General features: G+C 36.4%; 1 protein-coding gene across 6 annotated transcripts in view; it reads right to left on the minus strand.

Annotated features, from left to right (window-relative positions):
- The window catches only part of LOC110453940 (protein NDNF-like), a 110,854-nt gene that overhangs the window by 20,033 nt on the left and 63,176 nt on the right, over positions 1-27,645 (minus strand). For 4 of the 6 annotated variants that reach the window (XM_021503190.1, XM_021503189.1, XM_021503191.1 and 1 more), the window contains one exon: positions 6,843-7,046. In XM_021503190.1, the coding sequence (XP_021358865.1) occupies positions 6,843-7,046 (204 nt within the window). Of the gene's footprint in view, positions 1-6,842; positions 7,047-7,220; positions 7,246-11,207; positions 12,732-27,645 lie in introns of those variants that run through there. The other 2 variants (XM_021503192.1, XM_021503194.1) reach the window with 2 other exon arrangements.

Genomic DNA, 27,645 nt, shown 5'->3' on the forward strand with positions numbered 1-27,645 from the left:
ACAAAATTATACTAATGTACAATATAGTATCAAGTTACACAATGTACCACAAAATTATACTAATGTTCAATATAGTATCAGGTTACACAATGTACCACAAAATTACACTAATGTACAATATAGTATCAAGTTACACAACAACATAGTACAAAGTTAAACTAATGTACCATTTAGTATCAGGTTACACAATGTACCACAAAATTATACTAATGTACAATATAGTATCAAGTTACACAATGTACCACAAAATTATACTAATGTTCAATATAGTATCAGGTTACACAATGTACCACAAAATTACACTAATGTACAATATAGTATCAAGTTACACAACAACATAGTACAAAGTTAAACTAATGTACCATTTAGTATCAGGTTACACAATGTACAATAAAATTATACTTATGTACAACATATTATCAAGTTACATAATGTACCACATAGTACAAAGTTATACTTATGTACCATATAGTATCAAGTTACACAATGTACAACAAAATTTTACTAATGTACAATATAGTATTAAGATACATTATGTACATGTACAATATAGTATGAAGTCATACTAATGTACAATATTGTACAAAAGTATAATTATGTAAAATATAGTACAAAGTTATACTAATATACAATATAGTACAAAGTGATACAAATGTTCAATACGCAAAAAAGTGATTCTAATGTTCAATATAGTATCAAGCTATCATTATCGTACCATGGAAGACTATATTCGCTATATCCATGCTGTGAGTTTCGTATTTTTAAATCATAAAAGAAAGTACCACATACCTTTTTCATGTTTTATGATACTAAGCGTTAAAAGAAATCATCTGATTACAAACACAATATTATATGTTTCTAACCACTTACAGTTTAAACACCGTGTAAATATGTATTTTCTACATAAACACGAAAATTTCAGAGCGCGAAATCATAGCTTTGTACAGTAATAAAAAATATTTAAGTTTAATGCATCTGTATATGCATACTATATCTATGCATTCAAAAAGCACTGCAGGAATCTGTACCGTATGTCTGTCAGGACCAGTACTTCCCAGTGACACGTCGAATTGGTTTGTTGGCCGAAATTATGTAATTCATCTTACAGTAGGTGATGTTTAAATGTCTATTTGAACAAAAATACTCCACACCACCTGTACGTCGAGGGCTTATTTGTTCTCCACACTAAATGTTGTTATCAAACAGATCTCCCGATACCAGCAGTTCAGACAACACTAGACATTTTTTCACGTCATCGGGACAAACCTGCACCACATTAGGAGCTGTTGACATCCATCTCCATTATGAGAAGTGGACGTGAGTAGGTACAATGTTATCAATCCGCTAGTCACTTTGTGATTTTGTCTCTAGTCTGATCCCCTTTAGGGCTCATATACAATGCCACGACTGCCTTGGTATATCGATATAGCCTGCCACGGACACGATATACAGGGACATGGGATAACCCGCTCTAAAGTACAAATTAGTAGATTTACCTAACAATCTAAGATATTTATCAGTAGTTTCAAATTGCCAAAGGAAAAACAAATACAAAAAATATAATTGAATTTATCAATTTTATTAATAAATCGCATCCTCTAAGTTATACTGAACAACACTTATTTATGCTTGTCTGATAATTAATTCATTTCACACCCATCTTACGTATAATTTTCTTATTATAACAACTTCAAATTGAAGAATGATTTCGAAGAGAAGACTGCACTGTATCTCTTCATAAAATTAACAGTAAGTATTGGTAAAAGTCACATAAAATAACCAACTGTATATAAACATTTTATGATACAAAAGTTTGACCTCGATGGGTGGGTACAACGAACAATGATGCATCGTATTTTTAATTCATATACCACTGATTGGTCAAATCAGGCTGGCGTGAATTGTCGTCAGGAGCTCGGATGCCTGAACAAGAGAGTACATTAACAATGGTCACAACCATCCTCACACCACAGGGGCTTGAGATGAATGTAGGGTAAACTGATCAGGTTCCACGGTCTCATCAAACAACATATCGAGTTGCAAATAAGATATATATATACAGTGATGTACCAAGTAGAAAACTTAGTAACGCATCACAGGAGAGGCTGTACCCGACCAGGCGGTAAACACATGTATTCGTAGAAGAGGATGTACCCGACACGACCTGGCGCTTCAAACTGACATTCAAAACATTTACGTGTTCATTATTTCCCAATCCTCGATAATCTTTATAAGGCAGAAAATGATGACTACTGATGTATTCCGTCTTTGCGTATTGCAGAGTTATCTCTCTTGAGAGCAGGTATTGATTGTTCCGTCATTTGTTTGTGATAGTAACGTCATCAAGTTTTGAGAAGACGACGTAATTTTCTCACACAAACCAATGACGTAACAATCAATACCTGCTCTCAAGAGAAGATAACTCTACAATACGCAAAGACGGAATTGGCTAGTTCCGTTTGAAGAGTTTGGAACGTCAGAATAAGTTTGCTATTTATATAGAAATTTAATTAAATTACATTTTGTTTTTGAAAGATGTCGGTTGGCTAATATCACTGTCATGTGGAATACTGAATTACATGGCGATTTTCTAATGCGTAATACTGTAAAAAAACAAACTGCTATCACGATGGAGACTGACCAATTCAACCATTATCTACCACGTCAATTTGTAAAACAATGATTACAAATATGTTGTAAATAATGCGAGGTTTGATCAAATCACTACACCCCTAAATATACATAATTTAATCAGCGTTAAAACAAAAGCATCAACTTGAAGTTTTATGAAGATAAGAGTTCGTGAATCAATCTAACCCAGTACAATGAGCTATCTATTGTGTAATGCAATGCATCACGATACAGCACATACAATACAAATATTATCACTAAAACAAATATGTATATCAAAGAAAAAATCCTTTGTAAATCAAAAGCATATCAAGAATATTTGAGACACAAAAATCATGACCAATGACACACACGCGGTAAGGTCGAGTTCGAATAACAATGATTATTTCAAAACAAAAAGGTGTACTACGCCGTATTAATATTATTATATAAATAGTTGTATAGAAGTGTCGTATGTGTGGCACTAGGTATTAGAATTAGAATATTTGAATGTTTGGAAACGAACGAAAAACACTCACATTCCGGGATTCATAATGGCCCTTATCTCTCCAGTGACATGGATATATTAATTTATACGCAAATAGTTTTGAGAGACAAATAGATGAACGAAACACGTCTTTTAAACAAATCAAGGTTAATACGACAGTGCCAAATTCGCCATTATTTTACTTTCTACGCCGTTATTACTGGTCCTATTTAAATATCATTTGTGCTACAAATATAGTAAATGCATCTTAAGTACGAGCGACAAAGTGCGGAAATATAATAGGAAAAGTAACTTCATTTAGTGTATAACCACACTAAAGAACAACTTAATGAGTCCAATCGTACATACTGTCTTGAGATATCGTAGCAACGGCCATATCATATAAAATGTCTTAAATACCGATACAGTATGACAATGTACAGAGGACAACAACAGTAGGGACCGTCTGACAATGTACAGAGGACAACAACATTAGGGACAGTGTGACAATGTACAGAGGTCAACAACAGTAGGGACAGTCTGACAATGTACATAGGACAACAACAGTAGGGACAGTCTGACAATGCACAGAGGACAACAACAGTAGGGACAGTCTGGAGATTTCAAAGAAACAGAACAATCTCGTCGTAAGCATGGCTTTATATTGCAGTACAATAACCCTCTTCTCAAACCAAGTTGAAGAGGACAACAACAGTAGGGACAGCCTGACAATGTACAGAGGACAACAACATTTGGGACAGTCTGACAATGTACAGAGGACAACACCAGTAGGGATAGTCTGACAATGTACAGAGGACAACCACAGTAGGGACAGTCTGACAATGTACAGAGGTCAACAACAGTAGGGACAGTCTGACAATGTACAGAGTACAACAACAGTAGGGACAGTGTGACAATGTATAGAGGACAACAAGAGTAGGGACAGTCTGACAATGTACAGAGGACTTGAGATATCGTAGCAACGGCCATATCATATAAAATGTCTTAAATACCGATACAGTATGACAATGTACAGAGGACAACAACAGAAGGGACAGTATGACAATGTACAGCGGACAACAACAGTAGGGACAGTCTGACAATGCACAGAGGACAACAACAGTAGGGACAGTCTGACTATGTACAGAGGACAACAACAGTAGGGACAGTGTTACAATGTGCAGAGGACAACAACAGTAGGGACAGTCTGACGATGTACAGAGGACAACAACAGTAGGGACAGTATGAAAATGTACAGAGGACAACAACAGTAGGGACAGACTGGTGATTTCAAAGAAACAGAACAATCTCGTCGTAAGCATGGCTTTATATTGCAGTACAATAACCCTCTTCTCAAACCAAGTTGAACACTTAGGGACAGTCTGACAATGTACAGAGGACAACACCAGTAGGGATAGTCTGACAATGTACAGAGGACAGCAACAGTGGGGACAGTTTGACAATGTACAGAGGACAACAAGAGTAGGGAAAGTCTGACAATGTACAGAGGACAACAACAGTAGGAGCAGTATGACAATGTACAGAGGACAACAACAGAAGGGACAGTATGACAATGTACGGGGGACAACAACAGTAGGGACAGTCTGACAATGAACAGAGGACAACAACAGAAGGGACAGTATGACAATGTACAGATGACAACAACAGTAGGGATAGTCTGACAATGTACAGAGGACAACCACAGTAGGGACAGTCTGACAATGTACAGAGGACTTGAGATATCGTAGCAACGGCCATATCATATAAAATGTCTTAAATACCGATACAGTATGACAATGTACAGAGGACATCAACAGTAGGGACAGTGTGACAATGTACAGAAGACAACAACAGTAGGGACAGTCTGACAATGTACATAGGACAACAACAGTAGGGACAGTCTGACAATATACAGAGGACAACAACGGTAGGGACAGTGTGACAATGTACAGAGGACAACTAGAGTAGGGACAGTCTGACAATGTACAGAGGACTTGAGATATCGTAGCAACGGCCATATCATATAAAATGTCTTAAATACCGATCCAGTATGACAATGTACAGAGGACAACAACAGTAGGGCAGTCTGACAATGTACAGAGGACAACAACCGTAGGGATAGTGTGACAATGTACAGAGGACAACAACAGTAGGGACAATCTGACAATGTACAGAGGACAACAACAGTAGGAGCAGTATGACAATGTACAGAGGACAACAACAGAAGGGACAGTATGACAATGTACAGAGGACAACCACAGTAGGGACAGTCTGACAATGTACAGAGGTCAACAACAGTAGGGACAGTCTGACAATGTACAGAGGTCAACAACAGTAGGGACAGTCTGACAATGTACATAGGACAACAACAGTAGGGACAGTCTGACAATATACAGAGGACAACAACGGTAGGGACAGTGTGACAATGTACAGAGGACAACTAGAGTAGGGACAGTCTGACAATGTACAGAGGACAGCAACAGTAGGGACAGTCTGACAATATACAGAGGACAACAACGGTAGGGACAGTGTGACAATGTACAGAGGACAACAGAGTCCAATCGTACATACTGTCTTGAGATATCGTAGCAACGGCCATATCATATAAAATGTCTTAAATACCGATACAGTATGACAATGTACAGAGGACAACAACAGTAGGGACAGACTGGTGATTTCAAAGAAACAGAACAATCTCGTCGTAAGCATGGCTTTATATTGCAGTACAATAACCCTCTTCTCAAACCAAGTTGAACACTTAGGGACAGTCTGACAATGTACAGAGGACAAAAACAGTAGGGACAGTCTGACAATGTACAGAGGACAGCAACAGTAGGGACAGTCTGACAATGTACAGAGGACAACAACAGTAGGGACAGTCTGGTGATTTCAAAGAAACAGAACAATCTCGTCGTAAGCATGGCTTTATATTGCAGTACAATAACCCTCTTCTCAAACCAAGTTGAACACTATACTGAATAGGGCTATATATTTCAGAACAATAACCTCTTCCCAAACCAAGTTGTACACTATACTGGATAGGGCTTTATATTTCAGTACAATAACCCTCTTCCCAAACCAAGTTGTACACTATACTAAATACACTTGTATTTTATTTAACCAAATGGATGAGGCCTCCATCATGCCCTCGTTCGACAATGTACCTATTTGGCACAGTGACGCATTTCGTCGTACGCATTGTCTGGGCTTTAAAACCAATTCAACGCGTCTACAGCTTGAAGTACCTGCATTAGCCGTATTCCAGACAAAATTAGTGATAGTGCATAAAAACAAGTGACGTAGCTTTACACTAAGTTTTAACTTGTCGTAAGAACAATCAAAACGTCACACTTCCACACGCACACACACCATGGGCAACAACAGACGTAGCGTACCGCCAAACGCACAGACGGAAATCTTAAAATGTCGTGCAATGTATATGCTGCCATTGAAAATAAGCATTGAAAATGTTAGATGTCTGCATAAAGAGACTGCCTTGGAAAAGTCTCAAACACACGTCTTTCCAAATTAAATCTGTAATAGCAATGAGAACACGACATTCGGACAGCATGAAATACGAGTTGCTGATGAGAGATACTGTTCCAGAAACGGGCTACCGGTGGGTGCCCTATATACTCGTGTGGACAAAGCTCAACACCCTTTTTTTCCTGCCCATCATATATCAATGCCACCTGATACTCTTCGCTATCATTTACTATTAAACGTAATAAACATAAATACGTACCTTTCTATCTCGTTTCTAAATAAATAGGCAGTGACTTCGTTGTCCTCGGGTATAACCTTCGTGTCATAAAAGACGTCGAATTCGGGCCATTCGGAGGCGACGCCCCTTCGCACGTGCAGGAGGATCACAAGGAGGACGATGAGGTCGGTGAGCAGTCCGGTACAGCAGCCATTGGAGGGGTCGAGCGGTCGTACCATGGTGAACCTGTAACGGGACCATTGTGGCTTTAGTAAGACACGTGTGCCACTTAGAGAAGGTCTAATGAACAAGATGTATCGCTTTATAATTTAAGAAATAGAACAATCTTAAAAGTCCCCGGGATATAAAGCTCAGGGATTAACCCCTTTTTGGTTTATGGGTCTAACTTGGAATACCTACCTGAAATATCCGCTTTACTTTATCATATTTTCCAGTGTGAGTGTAAGTAATTGCAGATAGTTAAGTAAGATACATGAGAGACGATTTTCCGTGCAGCAAAAGTTTACATATCTGTGCCAGCGAGGCTTACTATGTTTATTTCTTACCGAGTTCCAGTGTACAGGAGAAACAGTTGTGTATATAATCCGCGGAACACCAAGCCACATAGCCCTCAGTCTACACAGGCATACACCAGCCTCACCAACTTCCAATTTTAACATTGAAAATTGGAACTCAATCATCAGCACCACAAATTTAGAATATATTTATAAACATTGAAATCACGATTGGTTGGAATGTATTTGTCGGTAATTGTTGAATTCGACCTAAGTGTATGAATGTGTGAATACATAACTCCTACGAACGATCGGCCAATTTTCCTCTCTTTAGCACATGGGCTGTTATAGCAGTTCCAAATTATAACTAATACATTGCTACACTAATTTATAAATTAAGCTACTCATGTTTGAACACGTGTGTGGTCAACAATACAACGCGCGTGTAGAGATGGCCCGACAGTACGGCTGATACCGAGAATGAAATCCTCGTCGTTCTCGGCACCCTTCCATATTTTAACGAGGAAATGCACCTGGTCGTTTGTAGAATAAAGTCATGGTTCTCTCTGCCGTATCGCCGCAGAAACCAACATGGGCAAAATTAAAATAAACTTGATTTATTGTCTATATTAAGTACGTTATCGTTCATTATTACATGAATCATTCAAATAAAAATATCCAGTAATTTGGGAAACGTGTAAAACGCCATACTCTAAATTACGGAACAAGTGAAAAAAGTAGAGTTTATATTGCAATATACGCCTAATGTGTAGTAGGAACAAGTGCGTTTCCCACTAGAAATAAAACATTAAACGAAGTTTTCCAATTCTTGTACGGAAATAGAAAAGTATGTATGGCTCTTTCGAATCATCATGGCTCAAAGTCAAACAATATGGAAATAAAATATTTTTTGGATACAGTTCCCCATTAAAAGGAGTCCACATACGCAACCCTGATACTGGTGGTTATATGTCGGGAGGCTTCTGAGGGGAGTTATCGCTGGCCCTGACACGGGATCTACGTACGTATTGCTGACGAGAGGCGGACTACCTAATGGGGCGGGGGTTCCCTCCCTCTTATCACATATCTAAATATAAGACAGGTGATAGCAGCGGTACACGATAAGTAGAAATTGTTCCTAAGCTTTCATTAAGATGGCAAGGAAATAGAGAAATAAAAAAGTATTGCTGATAAAAAGCTGTAGATATCTGAGGCTAGACTTGTAGACAGCTTTTGTCTGTGTGGACGGGTGCCATGAGTCCCCTATATTAACTTGACCTTGTTCTCGGATTATACAGAGATGCCGTTGGGTTAATACACTATTATTTTCCCCAAAAAACTCCTAAACGACCCTGCTATGATCTGAGTTTGGTTTTCATTATAGGCCATCCACAAAGACCGCGCTAATGGGCAATGTTACCGGCCTCGTCAACACTTCCGCGCAACTGGCGTGGTTTTTCTGCTTCAGAACTAACCAAAAATTTATCGGTATACGAGATTAACATGGTGGAAAATAAAAACACTTTTTTGATATGCTTGTAATATGCATTAAGACAACTTTTTACGCCCGATATGTCATTTGAATGATGTAATATGGAAACTGTCTGATGAAATGGATGCCTTCCCGAATACATCGTCTTAAAATTGGAACAATCTGATTTTATATCAGTTGTTCTTATTTTGTCTTTGTATAAAGAGATTTGAGGAGCTTTCATCACTTATTTAAACCACCAGAAAGTGGTTCAAATCTACATGCAATTCAGTGCATTTTTTTAAGATAACAGTAATTTAGATAAATGTTTCATTTGGTTGACCTTATTCATAATAAAAGTTAGTTCTGACCATAGCCACCACTACTGGTGTTACCAAACAGTTTTGTGAGGGAACCATGCATACATCTCTTAAAGTTATACGAATGTCTAGAAATGTACAGCAAGAAAACAATCATTGTCAACAACAGGTAGAAATAGCATGCAGTAACAAACGTAATTAAAACCATTCAAAACGAATATAACACTAGGTTATCTTAACAAAGATATCTAATAAATAAGGGGAAAGCATGATTCGAAGCTACACCACTAACGTAATTGGAAATAGTGTTTCCTCAACATGATTCACATAAGGTACCTCAAAACTAAGGTCATACCATGATTCAAACATACTTCTAAACTAATTCGAAGACATCATGATTCGAAGAGTCCCGAAAGCTAAGGAGAATACGACAAAATTCGTAAGATATCCGAAAATTTAAAGGAATATAATATGATTGAAAGACATTTATCTTTCGGAAAAATAATTCGAATAATCTACTCAAACCTTTAAAGACAACAAATAAGTTGAATAGACGTCAAATATATGTGGATTATGATTTAAGACACACGTAAACTACGAGAAAATTTCCTGATATACAAAATGTAGCATGTCAAACAAAGAGAAAACTTAATCACTTGTAGACATCAAACAGACGTACCAAGTAAAATGATACCAAAATACGTCAAACACAAAGAGGAAAAGAGGAAAAGAAAAAAGGACAATCAAAACGGATTGAAAAACAAAATGTGTGCATGGTATGCGAAGATTTGTAAATCAACTAAGCGTTGAACCGTACGAACGAGCTATTACTGACCTCGTTGGTGGAGATATCCCAATATATTTAACTAGATTCTTTAAACAGAGGCTTTTTTTTTTATTACATTGGTGATTAAAACAAATCTGTCATACATCGGTAAATGTGTCATTTTCCCACCTAAGATCGTGGTGTGACATGTTATAACCCAGTCTGTAGTGTATCGGTAGGTGCTACTCCACACTGCTGTGCCGTGAGGACATATCCGTGTGTTTCTCTTGTCGTCACTTGATAAGGACGATATAACCATTCGTCCTGGTGACCCTAGACCATTTTATGTGATTTTTCATTTTTTGATGTCATATGGTTTAAATTTTATATAACATTTAAGGACCGTGTATATGCTAGCGTGTTTTTTCTTGTGTTCGTGATATATTGAGATAAGCATTTTATGAAGTATGCGTTTTTTCTCTTGCAAGCGGGCCTTCGGCTTCTCAGAAATTATAGTGAACGGGCGGCGATATCTTTAGTTCCCACCATCCTCCGAAGCCTCAAAACACCCGGGACACACCAGGTGCTTACCACCAGTAGTCGAACAATACAAAACACCCGGGACACACCAAGTGCTTACCACCAGTAGTCAAACAATACAAAACACCCGGGACACACCAGGTGCTTACCACCAGTAGTCAAACAATACAACACACCCAACTACTACATAGTCTTCATATCTATCTTAGTAAACTTAGTAAAATAAAACAAATGTTACGTTTTAGTTTGTTAGTTATAATACTGTACCATTATCATAGGAAACAAAGATACTCGCAATTCCATGTTCAATGTAATACGTTTCTATAACAACATACATAAATACCCCCATGAAACACATTCATCTGTTATATTTTAAAGTCAACGTTATTTTATTGTCATATTAGATATAATTACCTCCAGAAGCAAACTATTATCCTACGGTGAAATTTGTTATTACAAGTTATAAATACCATGAGAATATATTCTTCTATTTCATGGTCAATGTTATTATTTTATTATAAGATGTATTACTACTCCGAGAAACAAACTATTATTCCATGTCCAATATTGTTATCATAACTAATTACTACTATATTATAGTAAACACATTTTATTGCTGGTGTTATATCACAATGTATATAAGATGAATTAACCATAAACCGTCACCATATTACCTGAGCTATTGTAAAGTTATAAAACCTAAGTCAATCAATAATTACTATAAATATTAAGCTGTCATTCATGTTCGATTCGTTGTAATTATGAGATATAAATATCATGAGAAAACAATGTTACCTGCTATTCCTATGAATTGCATTGGACAGGGAACTCAATACCGTCTATATTTGATACATTTCCACAGATGTATTGTTTCTCCTTCAACACAGCACATACGAATGTATCCTCGATATGGTTCCTATCTGTACAAATTAAATCACGTGCATTACACGGCAGCATTAATATAACTTTTCCATCCATATTTCGCACACACATATGCATATCATGGATTATCATGAATCAACTACCCGAAGTACACTTAACGTAGGCCCACATGTCTTCCCGTGTCGTGTTTACCACTTCACGTAGCCCCACATGTCTTCTCGTGTCGTGTTCATCACGTCACGTAACTTCACTTGTCTTCCCGTTTCGTGTTTACCACTTTAGGTATCTTAACGTGTCTTCCCGTGTCGTGTTTACCACTTCACGTGCAGTAGTAGACCTTTCTGGACACCACCGGTTCCCATGATCAGCTGTAGAGGTCTATCCGAAGTGTCCTGAGCCGGTTACGGCATCACACGTGTAGCTTTGGAGAAGGATAAAAGTCGATGTGTGCTGGTGTCATGCTACTTTGAAAATCAAAGTGATTTCAACTGATGCACCATGGCTGTACTCCAGTCTGACGTATGCGGCTTTTACACTCCAATAAAACTGCGGAGATAGCGGCCAGACCGCTAACCTGTATACACCTCGCTAATAAATGACCAACTACACTCTATTAAAACAACACAAAAGAGAGAGGCATCGCGGGCCAAAACACGTGCTACAGAGACAGACGGATCGATGTGAGCACACTAGTCTCTGTCTGTGGACAGGTGAGCGACCAGAGACCACCTAATTAGTTGTCCCATTGATTCCGGATATATACTGTATATATACACGACAAAAACCGCAAGGCACTCAACTAGTCGGCTCTATTGTTACACACTACACTTTCTTTGTCGTTAGTGCTTCTAAACGTATATTTCCACGCTAAGTCGATTTACTGTATTACATTGGTCAAGTGTGGGGTCCGCTCACGATCTGCGTGTGCCTGACCGTAGTAGACTATTACAACTGATGAGATACCACACCGCCAACCAGACGAGGCGCACAGAAATTGTATGAAGCTGACCTATATAGTAAAATAGCAACTGTGTGAGTGGCTTTTTGCCGTCTGCGATACTCCGTACTGGTGGAATAGGCTACTGTGTATGATTGGGCCTGTCTTCCTGGGAGCACTACCGCAACAGGACAACTACACGTAGTCCTGTTAACTCGTGATACATACCCCAATTTATATGTAATTACACTACTGCAAAAAGCCAATAACCCCATGTGGGTATGATAAAAGGCTCAACGCCGTTCTGGTAAAAGTCTCCACAACGATGGTCTGTGTTTTGGCAACGGCAATTGGTTAGATTCCAATAATTAATTTCATCCATTGCTATCAAAATCATAAGCTAATGGAAGATGTAAAAGTACGATATTACGTTCCATTTTGATAAATTGTGTACAAAATAGTATTCAAACACTTCTGTGTTGTGATATGTTGTATCCAGACTGTTGCATCGGTAACACAATAAGGGGGCGTGTCTAGGGGAAGGACCAGGACCGTTACGTCACATCGGACGCAACGGAATCTCATGTGAGGATCTGTCGGTTCGTGTTGTAAATGCTGACGTGCACTCAAGTCGGTAGTTATCGACACATCCTATCCGACTCGTGACAGACAGGGATCATCGATCAGACACCCCACCTTGTCCCACACAACGACACCTTCCATACCCGTAACATACCCGCTACACCAGATAAGGCTACGACCAAACACGCCATTGTCTTATACATTTAATTATATTGCAGTGTTAAATTCAAGGACTATTAAAACTATGCAAGGTATGTGGAGCTTTGTCTACAATGTATCTAGAGTACTTGTGGCTTGTATAACCTTTACCTGAACAATGACATGCTTCAAATGTATACAACACACAAATACACGTGTGTTTGTTTTGTTATTCGCACAGGGGGGAACGTTGGGCACTCTAATTAGAAAACACCTCCCCGATTCACGATTCCTTTGTATTTACTTTCCTCCTACTGTTGGCGTACGTACAAGTCCCGTTGGTAGCGATGTCCAGATTTAATCAGTCGTTACAATATTGAACTGTATCGTAAGTAAGTAGTTTTAACTGAGTGACTCGACATGGAGTGTGTGTTGACAAGTACAATATTTGTTTTGTGGTAATGATCCTCTTTCACGATATGATTTACTTTTACTACGACGGCGTGACCACTGCGGAGCATTAGGGGGTGGTGGGCACGTGTTCGATTCCCAGACGTGGGCTTAACACCGGATATCAATGTCACGCACTTAACACGGTAGTATTTATAAATAGAAACTTAGGGAGTAAAACTGACTATTTGTTGGCGTTACGTACCAAAAATAGGCGCTGTAAATTATACTGTTTCTATTATTCATGACTAACGAACCATTAAAAAGCGGCATAAAATGATAAAAAAGCAAGGAATCTCAATGAAATCTTATAAAATATTGAATAGTATACATAATAAGAAAATGATCGATAGCGAAAAGCATGTTGCCCTCCCGAGTGACCTCGGCTTCCTTAACTCTATCTCCTCCGGGGAAATAGAAAATACCTGAACGAAAACACCTGTCACCACCTGTGATTACCCTGTACTACATATAGCCCCTGTCATGTGTTACTATGTGCGTGCGGGAGGCTAGGTATGACACGTGATCAGCACTTAACAGTATCAAACGGACTTGATTATATTGCTGTTTATTTATTATTCTTAATATCTATTTAACCATTGGACTGTTTGTAATGGCGTGAATTTTCATATTCGATAATTATGCCACTTTTTAATACAATCTGTTATGTATTAAGCACTTTAATGATATATTCTGATCATCTGAGATGACGTTACAAGTTGGTGGACCCTATTGGTCAGTAAACGAGGGAATCTTACCGTTATAATTAAATAATTTGATTATATTTGCATATTTTCCTTGCATTATTTTTGTAATTAAAGGGAATTTACTGTTTCAATAATAACAAGCCTATACAGTTGATTTTAAATCAATGTAATAATATTTGCCAATGGCATTTTAGCATACTGTCATAGACGATTCAATTATAACATAATAAATCATATTAAGCAATGTGGTAATACACTCAATTTGAATCGTACATGTGTATTGATAGGACATTTTGTCAAATTCACCCCTGATCTTTACTTGCAACATAATTCCAATACCAAATGATGTTTTATCTGAGTATTTTGTGCATTTCCAGGGTGTGAAATTGCTGTATTCTGTATGTTGTAGTTTTTACGGTGTTTTGTTGAAAACGAATAAACTTTCATCACGAACCCGCTATCTGTCTGTCATCATTCCTGAATGAGTGACGGAACACTGTCATCATTCCTGAATGAGTGACGGAGAGTAACACATATTGGTATGGTGTGTTGTACTAGTCTTTACTCATACCATCAGATGGCATACAATAGGTCTTACCTCTTCAGCGAGTGCAACAGCATGAGGCTGTAACAACGCAGTATCTAGCAATTATTTAATGAACGCTGAAAAACATTTTTTGGTGGGATTCTTTCACATCAACGGATATAGAAATACGTACATTAGTTCGTCATCATGCAGACTGATTGAGTTAAAGTTGAACAGGATTATTTTCAAATTAACGAGTAGGCCATATTTTTCAAGCAATCACAAAATAGATGTGTAACGAACATCTTCTAACTAGAGCGTGAAGATAGCTGCGATCCAATTGTGTTCGACCCTCTGACGTCACTCAACATCAGTAAGGAAACATTAACTTCCGATGTTTTGAAACTATATCAAGTGTTTACACGTGTATGGCTATATGGAGGAGAGGTTGTGTAACATGAATAGTGTCACAACGAAGAGAAGAAACAAAAACCAATAAAAACAAAGTGAAACGTCACTTTGGTGCCAAAGTAGACAGGAACTATTGCGCTACCAGTTTAGTTGATACGTATACAAACCAACAAATTTGTTATATAACTCGATTATTGAAAAGTAATACGTGGGTTCTTGTTTTCGAAGCTGTTAAGTATTTAGCATGTCAATTGCACCTACCAAAGAAAAATATGGTCCATGTTATGGATATAAAAACTCTAAAATTTATTTTGTTTGGTCAAGAATCAATCGTGACTAGGATACCTTCTTCCGTCCACAGGGCCTATCGTTTTAATAATATTTTCATTTTGATCTCCGGTACTTTAATATCAGGAAAAAAAATGTTAACGAATATACAGTAGGTATTATTTTGAATTGCTTTGAAGTTTAAAATAACGTACTGCAGGAAGGGACCACTTATTTGTAAACAGATACGGGAAGTCAATAGGCAAGCTTAAAACTGAAATCCTAAAAGATATAAAAAAAAAAAAAAAAAAAAAAAAAAAAAAATCAGAAAGATAGTTATTACGGTACTAAGTAAGGTTGTAGTGTACTTTGTATGTTACATATTGTTTAGTATCGATTGATGTTTATCTGTATTGCTTGTGCGGTCGAAATTAAGAATTCAATAAGAACAAAGTATACTTTGACCACAAACCAATAGCAAAAGACTAGAGTGAGACTCAGCGGTCAGTATGCGTTTATGTCGGTAGTGTTAACTGACAGAATATTGGTAAAGAAATTATAACAATGAATGCCATGAACTAGCATATGCTATCTAGAAAGAACAATAGTATAAGTAACGCCCCACGTGTTTGGCCGTAACGTAACTCTAATATACGCATCAATATACGACGCTGGTAAATCATCCAAAACATTAAATTAAACCATTGGCCGAACTCCAAAATCTCCTCGGAAAGCTGCTATCGACAGGAAGTTCTCGTTTGAAATTTTCAGACGTTTTAATGAACATATTTCCGACTTGAACATCATAAGAAGAGTATCACACCTATTTACTTGTAATGACGATATACTAGCTGACCGCGAGGTGTTCCTTTCACCACGTAATACGTATCAGTAGACAAACTCTGTCCGCAGTGTTGTAATGGATACCGTAGAGTTCCTACACACGCTCACAGATTTTAACTTTATAGATGATTGCTTCTATTACGGGAGCCGATCGGGCCTGAGATAAGTACGGACCCCGTTAGTGAATGTTGATAGTAAGATGGTCAAAAGGTCAGGAACACACATTGAGAGTGATCCCCTCTTGGATTGATTCTGTAAGAGATAGTTTTCCTTCAGGTTTTCATGCTACGTTTTTCCTTTGTATATCTCTCGAGTTTCCAACATAATCATACAAGTCGAATTTTCCAACATCACACTTTTAAGAGATATATTCGAAGACATGTACCTGGAAAATGTTCCTACTCTTAAAACTTTTATTTCCAATAAAGTCCTAGTTTATATCAGGTATATATCTTTACCAGGTACATCTAGCTATGAGACGTGATTTATACCTTTTATACCAGGTATGTCCAGCTTTAATGCGTGATTTATACCTTTGATGTGATTTATACCTCTAACACCAGGTATATCTAGCTATAATATGAGATTTATACCATTGATGTGATTTATAACTTTGATGTGATTTATACCTCTAATACCAGGTATATCTGGCTATAACGTTTGATTTATACATTGGATGTGATTTATACCTCTAATACCAGGTATATCTAGCTATAATATGTGATTTATACCATTGATGTGATTTAGAACTTTGATGCGATTTATACCTCTAATGCCAGGTATATCTGGCTATAATGTATGATTCATTCCTTTGATGTGATTTATACCTCTAATACCAGGTATTTCTAGCTATAACGTGTGATTTATACCATTGATGTGATTTATACCTCTAACACCAGGTATATCTAGCTATAACGTGTGATTTATACCTTTGATGTGATTTATACCTCTAATACCAGTTATATCTAGCTATAATATGTGATTTATACTATTGATGTGATTTAGAACTTTGATGCGATTTATACCTCTAATGCCAGGTATATCTAGCTATAATGTGTGATTTATACCTTGGATGTGATTTATAACTTTGATGTGATTTATACCTCTAATACCAGGTATATCTACCTATAATGTGTGATTTATACCTTTGATGTCATTTATACCTCTAATACCAGGTATATCTAGCTATAATGTGTGATATATACCTTGGATGTGATTTATACTTCTAACACCTGGAATATCTAGCTATACTGTGTGATTTATACCTTTGATGTGATTTATACCTCTAATACCAGGTATATCTACCTATAATGTGTGATTTATACCTTTGATGTCATTTATACCTCTAATACCAGGTATATCTACCTATAATGTGTGATTTATACCTTTGATGTGATTTATACCTCTAATGCCAGGTATTTCTAGCTATAATGTGTGATTCATAACTTTGATGTGATTTATACCGCTATAACCAGGTATTTCTAGCTATAATGTGTGATTTATACATTTGATGTGATTTATACCTCTAATACCAGGTATTTCTAACTATAATGTGTGATTTATACCTTTGATGTCATTTATACCTCTAATACCAGGTATATCTACCTATGATGTGTGATTTATACCTTTGATGTCATTTATACCTCTAATACCAGGTATATCTAGCTTTAATGTGTGATTATGCTTTTTATACCAGGTTTACCTAGATATCTTAATATGATTTATACCTCGAATGCCAGGTATATCTAGCTATAATATGTGATTTATACCTTTGATGTGATTTACACCTCTAATACAAGGTATATCTAGCTATAATGTGCGATTTATGCTTTTTATACAAGGTATATATAGCTATAAGTAATAGTTTTGATGTGATTTATAACTTTGATGTGATTTATAACTCTTATACCAGGTATTTCTAGCTATAATGTGTGATTCATAACTTTGATGTGATTTATACCGCTATAACCAGGTATTTCTAGCTATAATGTGTGATTCATAACTTTGATGTGATTTATACCGCTATAACCAGGTATTTCTAGCTATAATGTGTGATTTATTCCTTTGATGTGATTTTTACCAGTAATACCAGGTATATCTAGCTATAATGAGTGATTTATACCTTTGATGTGATTTATACCGCTAATACCAGGTATATCTAGCTATAATAGGTGATTTATTCCTTTGATGTGATTTATACCGCTAATACCAGGTATATCTACCTATAATGTGTGATTTATACCTTTGATGTGATTTATACCTCTAATACAAGGTATATCTAGCTATAATGTGTGATTTATGCTTTTTATACAAGGTATATATAGCTATAAGTAATAGTTTATACCTTTTATACCAGGTAAATCCGGCTATAAAATATCAGCCAGGTATATATAATTTTTCTACCAGTTATGTAAATGTGACTTATCTCCGGTACATCTATGCATGATCTGTCAGTGGTATCCTAGAATCTATAGAGATCACATTACAGCTGTATGGATTACGTATTCGATTCTCTGGTTTAGCCACAGTTGGTCGTTTGACCAAAGCCTTCAGATTCTAAAGAAGTACATTATACATTAGTATTTTTTCAGTGACAATAAACAACCCATAGGTAATTGATGTGCTGATACCAGTTTGAGATACCACATCTGCTGTGTGTAACGCACAAATTTGTTTAACAGGTTCCGCTTACAGATGTAGATTATAGATTGTGCCGACATTCGTATTTAAAACTTGTTTTCTTTCTATAAATATGAGATGCAAAGAATGCAAAAACTGCTGCTCGTTCGCAGAAGAAATATCCGTGCTGATGATGTTTCTAACACGAGAATAACTGATAAGCTGTCAACGTTTTATACATGTGTCTAAGTTTGTACTGGCGGCCTGTTTCAAGGTATACACACGGCCATTCACTGATGGGTAATTTTAAATTTTGAAAGCAAATTCCTTACGTTTTCTTTAAGTATTTTTAGAAATCTTCCTATGCAGCCATTTCATATTATATACATTTATTACTGCAACTGAAGCAAGCATATGGCCATTATTTATCTTTGCATGAGATTAGCGAGTTACTGTGTACAGGTATACCTCTTTACGGGTAAACTGTTAATGTCTATTTCCAACAGGAGAAATATCGCACACCGATAAGTGTAACATAGAAAAGATAAACAGCAAATAATGAAAAATTTAACATTAGAATTAAAAGAAAGTATTATTACACATCAAAAAACATTATGTCAGATAATAATCAAGTCAAGCCAAATGTTGGCGGTGATAATAAAACAATTTCATTTATTTATTTATCTAACACAGTCTTAAAAACCATGTGTGTGTAATGATACAAAGTCACCAAACAATGTGTGTGGTTATAATATATGATTACAAAAAAAATAATGTGTGTGGTTATAAGAATATGTCACAGAAACAATGTGTGTGGTTATAATACAAGTTATAGAAACAATGTGTGCGGTTATAATACAGGTTATAGAAACAATGTATGTGGTTATAATACAGGTTATAGAAACAATGTTTGTGGTTATAATACAATGTCACAGAAACAATGTGTGTGGTTATAATACAATGACACAGAAACAATGTGTGTGGTTATAATACAAATTCACAGAAACAATGTGTGTGGTTATAATACAAAGTTATAGAAATAATGTGTGGTTATAATACAATGTCACAGAAACAATGTATGTAGTTCTGATATAATGTTATAGAAATAATGTGTGTGGTTATAATACAATGTCACAGAAATAATGTGTGTGGTTATAATACAGGTTATAGAAACAATGTGTGTGGTTATAATACAATGTCACAACAACAATGTGTGTGGTTATAATACAAATTCACAAAAACAATGTGTGTGGTTATAATACAAAATTATAGAAATAATGTGTGGTTATAATACAATGTCACAGAAACAATGTGTGTGGTTATAATACAAAGTTACAGAAACAATGTGTGTGGTTATGATACAATGTTACAGAAACTATGTGTGTGGTTATAATACAATGACACAGAAACAATGTGTGTGGTTATAATACAATGTCACAGAAATAATGTGTGTGGTTATAATACNAAATGTGTGCGGTTATAATACAATGTCACAGAAACAATGTGTGTGGTTATAATACAAATTCACAGAAATAATGTGTGTGGTCATAATACAAAGTTATAGAAACAATGTGTGTGGTTAAAATACAATAACAATAGAAAGTTATTGAAAACAATATAACAAATGTCTCTTACACAAAGCATGTCGTAACAAAGGCCTAAAAAACAACGTGTGTGGTAACAGAACAATTGTCTCAGACAAAATGTATAACAATAGAAATATCTCAAACACATAGTGTTTACCATGTTATGGTAGTAGACACAATTTGTGGGGTAACAATACAATAGTTGTGGACACAATGTGTGTGGTAGCAATACAATACAATACAATAGTCGTAAACACAATGTGTGTGGTAACAATACAATAGTTGTAGACACAATGTGTGTAATAACAATACAATAGTTGTGGACACAATGTGTGTGGAAACAATACAATAGTTGTGGACACAATGTGTGTGGCAACAATACAATAGTTGTAGACACAATGTGTGTAATAACAATACAATAGTTGTGGACACAATGTGTGTGGCAACAATACAATAGTTGTAGACACAATTTGTGTGGCAACAATACAATAGTCGTAGACACAATGCGTGGGGTAACAATGTAATAGTCGTAGACACAATGTGTGTGGTAACAATACAATAGTCGTAGACACAATGTGTGTGGTAACCATACAATAGTTGTAGACACAATGTGTGTGGTAACAAAACAATAGTTGTAGACATAATGTGTGTGGTAACCATACAATAGTTGAAGACACAATTTGTGTGGTAACAATGTAATAGTTGTAGACATAATGTGTGTGGTAACCATACCATAGTTGTAGACACAATTTGTGTGGTAACAATACAATAGTCGTAGACACAATGTGTGTGGTAACAAAACAGTAGTTGTAGACATAATGTGTGTGGTAACCATACAATAGTCGTAGACACAATGTGTGTGGTAACAAAACAATAGTTGAAGACACAATGTGTGTGGTAACCATACAATAGTTGAAGACACAATTTGTGTCGTAACAATGTAATAGTTGTAGACATAATGTGTGTGGTAACCATACAATAGTTGTAGACACAATTTGTGTGGTAACAATACAATAGTCGTAGACACAATGCGTGTGGTAACAAAACAATAGTCGTAGACACAATGTGTGTGGTAACAAAACAATAGTTGAAGACACAATGTGTGTGGTAACCATACACTAGTTGAAGACACAATGTGTGTGGTAACAAAACAATAATTGTAGACATAATGTGTGTGGTAACCATACAATAGTCGTAGACACAATGCGTGTGGTAACAATACAATAGTTGTAGACACAATGCGTGTGGTAACAAAACAATAGTCGTAGACACAATGTGTGTGGTAACAAAACAATAGTCGTAGACAATGTGTGTGGTAACAATGTAATAGTTGTAGACACAATGCGTGTGGTAACAATGTAATAGTTGTAGACAAAATGCGTGTTATGTGTGGTAACAAAACAATAGTCGTAGACACAGTGGTAACAATGTAATAGTTGTAGACAAAATACGTGTTGTAACAATGTAATAGTTGTAGACACAATGTGTGTGGTAACAATACAATAGTCGTAGACACAATATGTGTGGTAACAAAACAATAGTCGTAGACACAATATGTGTGGTAACAAAACAATAGTTGAAGACAAAATGTGTGTGGTAACAATCCAATAGTCGTAGACACAATGTGTGTGGTAACCATACAATAGTCGTAGACAATGTGTGTGGTACCAATACAATAGTTGTAGAAACAATGCGTGTGGTAACAGTGTAATAGTTGTAGAAACAATGTGTGTGGTACCAATACAATAGTTGTAGACACAATGTGTGTGGTAACAATGGAACAGTTATAGACAAAATACGTGTTGTAACAATGTAATAGTTGTAGACACAATGTGTGTGGTAACAATGTAATAGCTGTAGACGCAATGCGTTTGGTAACAATGCAATAGTTGTAAACACAATGTGTGTGGTAACAATGTTATATAGGTAGACTCAATGTGTGTGGTAAGAATGTAATAGTTGTAGACACAATGCGTGTGGTGACAATGTAATAGTTGTAGACACAATTTGTGTGGTAGCAATACAATAGTCGTAGACACAATGTGTGTGGTAACAATGTAATAGTTGTAGACAAAATGCGTGTGGTAGCAATGTAATAGTTGTAGACACAATGCGTGTGGTAACAATGTTATAGTTGTAGACACAATGTGTGTGGTAACAATGTAATAGTTGTAGACACAATGCGTGTGGTAACAGTGTAATAGTTGTAGACACAATGTGTGTGGTAACAAAACAATAGTTGTAGACACAATGTGTGTGGTTACAATGTAAAGGTCCCAGACACAATGGTCGTGCAATGCGGGTGGTAATAAGAAGGACATCTCCAACACAACGAGTGATACCCATTGGCCTGAAGAGGTAGGCAGTTTTAGATTGGGTACACATCGTGCTGTTAGAGGGATTCGTGAGTGAAGAGGATGCTCACTTTAAAGTATACTTAACATGTCTTATTCGCCATTTACTTGATTTATTACACATAAATGGAGCTCTAACCGTACCAGGTACACTTCACAACCTAGAGGCCTGTGTGATAGTGGAGACGGTCAGCTTGTTCCTGTAGAATGTACCCTTAGAACTACTGTACAAGTGCAGTCTATCATACTGTCAGGTCAAGCATACAGTATACAGGGATGCTGTCTGCCTCACAGTTAGTAATCGATCATGGACGCTAGGTACCACACACTCAGTATCACTCACAGACAATATACGAAAAGATGACTACGGAAAAATATTGAACCTTTGCAAAGATGCATAGCTTTGATACCCTAGACGTCAGTGTGTATACTGTTGTTACACATGAGTAACTTTGTAAAAGAAAAGTTAAGACCTACTGTATAATTCTATAAATAGTGTTAGGGGATTTTCGTTTGATCAGATGTTGGCTAAAGTTGCTTTCTTCTTATTTGACGTTTGTTGGCTAATACCTACCTGGAGTAGTTTGTAGTACAGGTATGTCTGACACTGGCAGTAGTACATAGTTAAGTCTGGAACTGATATTATCATACTGGTATTACTGACACATATTCTTCCAACCTGTAAGTCTTACACGTACTATGTTGGACAGTGAACACCTAGCTGTACTATTCCTCGGACCGATCTATTAATTATTCTATTCACCTGCAATTTCTACTTCTAATTTTGCATAATTTGAGAAAAAATCCTAAAGGCGATTAATCATCAAGGTAAAAGATTATCTTGAAATATTTTTGGACTGGCTTCTTGAACAATTCAAAGTTAGTGTTAATCTCTCGATCGAAAACAGGTAAATAGTTAATGCATTGTACCACTAGGTAACAATGAAGTATATCTCCGACTCGACAGCCGCGGTTTCGTACACAAAATGATGTTTTACTTATGAGAATTATGAGAATTTACTTCTACCGATTCCAATAATTGGATATACATTTTCTCTAAAATGAAATCAATTATTCATTTTATCGAGAAGAAGGTAAACGTTTTTATGTCATATCAGAATCCCAACCATCCTCCATTAGAAAGGCAGGGTGTTACTAGTTTTATTGTGCTGAAATTCACAATTCAAGTTTGGTTGGAATACATATTCAACTGTTTAACAGGAAGCTTAAAACTTTACCGTTGATTTTTTTAACAACTTAATACAAAACAACATTGAAGGCACCCATGATACATGTAAGCATTTTACTACAGCAATGTTCACTGACCATCAGATTATATCTAAAAACAATGCCATACCCGGTGCCTTTGATCAGGGATTACAATGAATGTCGCTGTAGAAAACAGAAATGCAAAAACAAAATATGTGCAAGAAGCAGGCAGAATCATATTTGTATAACTAGAGTTCCTTAACCAACAGAACCAATAATTTGACCAACATTTCTTAAAGCAAATTATCCCCATCTTCACCTTATCCTTGTGTAACTTACTGACTCGTGACATAAGTATACACTATTTCTAAGTAATGAGTAATTCCCGAACATCTGACTTTTTGCACTAAAACCAGGCGAAAGGTGTATCACTCTACGCCTCCGACCGCTAATCAGCCTTCCGATTCCTTCTGCCGAGACCATAACAAGTACCCACAACGAGGGAATCCCGCGAGTGTACAATACCACAATATTCCAGTAAATATGTAAATATTCTTGAATCACCAAGTACGAAAACAACATGTGAATCATTAGCTACATGTACCATCGTCGGTGAATCATATAAAGACACTTAAGCAGAACTACTCCGACACGACACAATATTAGTAAATCTTTCAAAATAAAATACGTAAACGGTATTTTGGAAACTGCAAAAGACAGCAGATCAGGTAATGTACGATAGAAGGACATGCAATGGGTGACTGGTGTCGGGACTACAGTAGTAGGTATGGAATGACGAACAATTCTTTATTACCTGATTCGGAAAGATTTTGTATTACTTTGTCAACAAAATGTATGCATACAATTTTTGTATCAATAAAAAAGTGTATAAAAGCCGAGTCACTATTGATCAATGCGGGGACATTGTTACACTCTGAGAGACAAAAGGTAATACCGGGAACATTGTTATAATCGTAAAGAAAAGAGACACTCTTTTTGACGCATTTTAACACAAAGGATATTGTTAGGCAACAGGGCAACAATACCACGAACATTGTTAGACAACAGAGAAACAATACCACGAACATTGTCAGACAACAGAGAAAAAATACCACGAATATCGTCAGACAACAGAGAAACAATACCACGAACATTGTCAGACAACATAGAAACAATACCACGAATATTGTCAGAAAACAGACAAACAATATCACGAATATTGTCAGACATTAGAGAAACAATACCACGAATACCGTCAGACAACAGAGAAACAATACCACGAACATTGTCAGACAACAGAGAAACAATACCACGAATATTGTCAGAAAACAGAGAAACAATACCACGAATATCGTCAGACAAAAGAGAAACAATACCACGAACATTGTCAGACAACAGAGAAACAATACCACTAATATTGTCAGAAAACAGACAAACAATATCACGAATATTGTCAGACATTAGAGAAACAATACCACGAATATTGGCAGACAACAGAGCAACAATACAAAGAACGTTGTCAGACAACAGAGAAACAATACCACGAACATTGTCAGACAATAGAGAAACAATACCACGAACATTGTCAGACAACAGAGAAATAATAAAAACGAATATTGTTAGACAACAGAGAAACAATACCACGAACATTGTAAGGCAACAGGGAAACAATACCACGAACATTGTTAGACACAGGAGAAACAATACCACGAATATTGTCAGACAACAGAGAAACAATACCACGAACATTGTCAGACAACAGAGAAACAATACCAGGAATATTTTTAGACAACAGAGAAACAATACCACGAATATTGTCAGACATTAGAGAAACAATACCACGAATATTGTTAGACAACAGTGAAACAATACCACGAACATTGTTAGACAACAGGGAAATAATACAAACGAATATTGTTAGACAACAGAGAAACAATACCACGAACATTGTCAGACAACAGAGAAACAATACCACGAATATTGTCAGACAACAGAGAAACAGTACAACGAACATTGTTAGACAACAGAGAAACAATACCACGAACATTGTCAGACAACAGAGAAACAATACAACGAACACTGTTAGACAACAGAGAAACAATACCACGAATATTGTCAGACAACAGAGAAACAATACAACGAACACTGTTAGACAACAGTGAAACAATACCACGAACATTGTTAGGCAACAGAGAAACAATACCACGAACATTGTTAGGAATATTGTCAGACAACAGAGAAACAATACAACGAACATTGTTAGACAACAGAGAAACAATACCACAAACATTGTCAGAAAATTGGGAAACAATACCACGAATATTGTTAGACAACAGAGAAACAATACCACGAATATTGTCAGACAATTGGGAAACAATACCACGGATATTGTTAGACAACAGTGAAACAATACCACGAACATTGTTAGACAACAGAGAGACAATACCACAAACATTGTCAGACAATTGGGAAACAATACCACGAATATTGTTAGACAACAGAGAAACAATACCACGAACATTGTCAGACAATTTGGAAACAATACCACGAACATTGTCAGACAACAGAGAAAAAATACCACGAATATTGTTAGGCAACAGAGAAACAATACCATGAAAATTGTTAGAAAACAGAGCAACAATACCACGAACATTGTCAGACAACAGAGAAACAATACCACGAGCATTTTTAGACAACAGAGAAACAATACAACGAACATTGTCAGACAATAGAGAAACAATACCACGAACATTGCCAGACAACAGAGAAAAAATTCCACGAACGTTGTTAGGCAACATAGAAACAATACCACGAACATTGTTAGACAACAGAGAAACAATACCATTAATATTGTTAGAAAACAGAGCAACAATGCCACGAACATTGTCAGACAACAGATAAACAATACCACGAACATTATCAGACAACAGAGAAACAATACCACGAATATTGTCAGACAACAGAGAAACAATACCACGAGCATTGTTAGACAACAGAGAAACAATACCATGAATATTGTTAGGCAACAGGGAAACAATACCACGAATATTGTCAGACAACAGAGAAAAAATACCACGAACGTTGTTAGGCAACAGAGAAACAATACCACGAACATTGTTAGACAACAGAGAAACAATACCACAAATATTGTCAGACAACAGAGAAAAAATACCACGAACGTTGTTAGACAACAGAGAAACAATACCACGAACGTTGTTAGACAACAGGGAAACAATACCACGAATATGGTTAGGCAACAGGGAAACAATACCACGAATATTGTCAGACAACAGAGAAACAATGCCACAAACATTGTTAGACAACAGAGAAACAATACCACGAATATTGTCAGACATCAGAGAAAAAACACCACGAGCATTGTTAGACAACAAAGAAACAATACCATGAATATTGTTAGACAACATAGAAACAATACCACGAACATTGTGAGACAACAGAGAAACAATACCAAAAACATTGTCAGACAACAGAGAATCAATACCACGAACATTGTCAGACGACGGAGAAATAATACAAAACCACGGATATTGTTAGACAACAGTGAAACAATACCACGAATATTGTCAGAAAACAGACAAACAATATACCAATATTGTCAGACATTAGAGAAACAATACCACGCATATTGGCAGACAACAGAGCAACAATACAAAGAACGTTGTCAGACAACAGAGAAACAATGCCACAAACATTGTTAGACA

This window comes from Mizuhopecten yessoensis, unplaced genomic scaffold, assembly GCF_002113885.1.
Source record: "Mizuhopecten yessoensis strain PY_sf001 unplaced genomic scaffold, ASM211388v2 scaffold7547, whole genome shotgun sequence".
Taxonomy (NCBI): domain Eukaryota; kingdom Metazoa; phylum Mollusca; class Bivalvia; order Pectinida; family Pectinidae; genus Mizuhopecten; species Mizuhopecten yessoensis.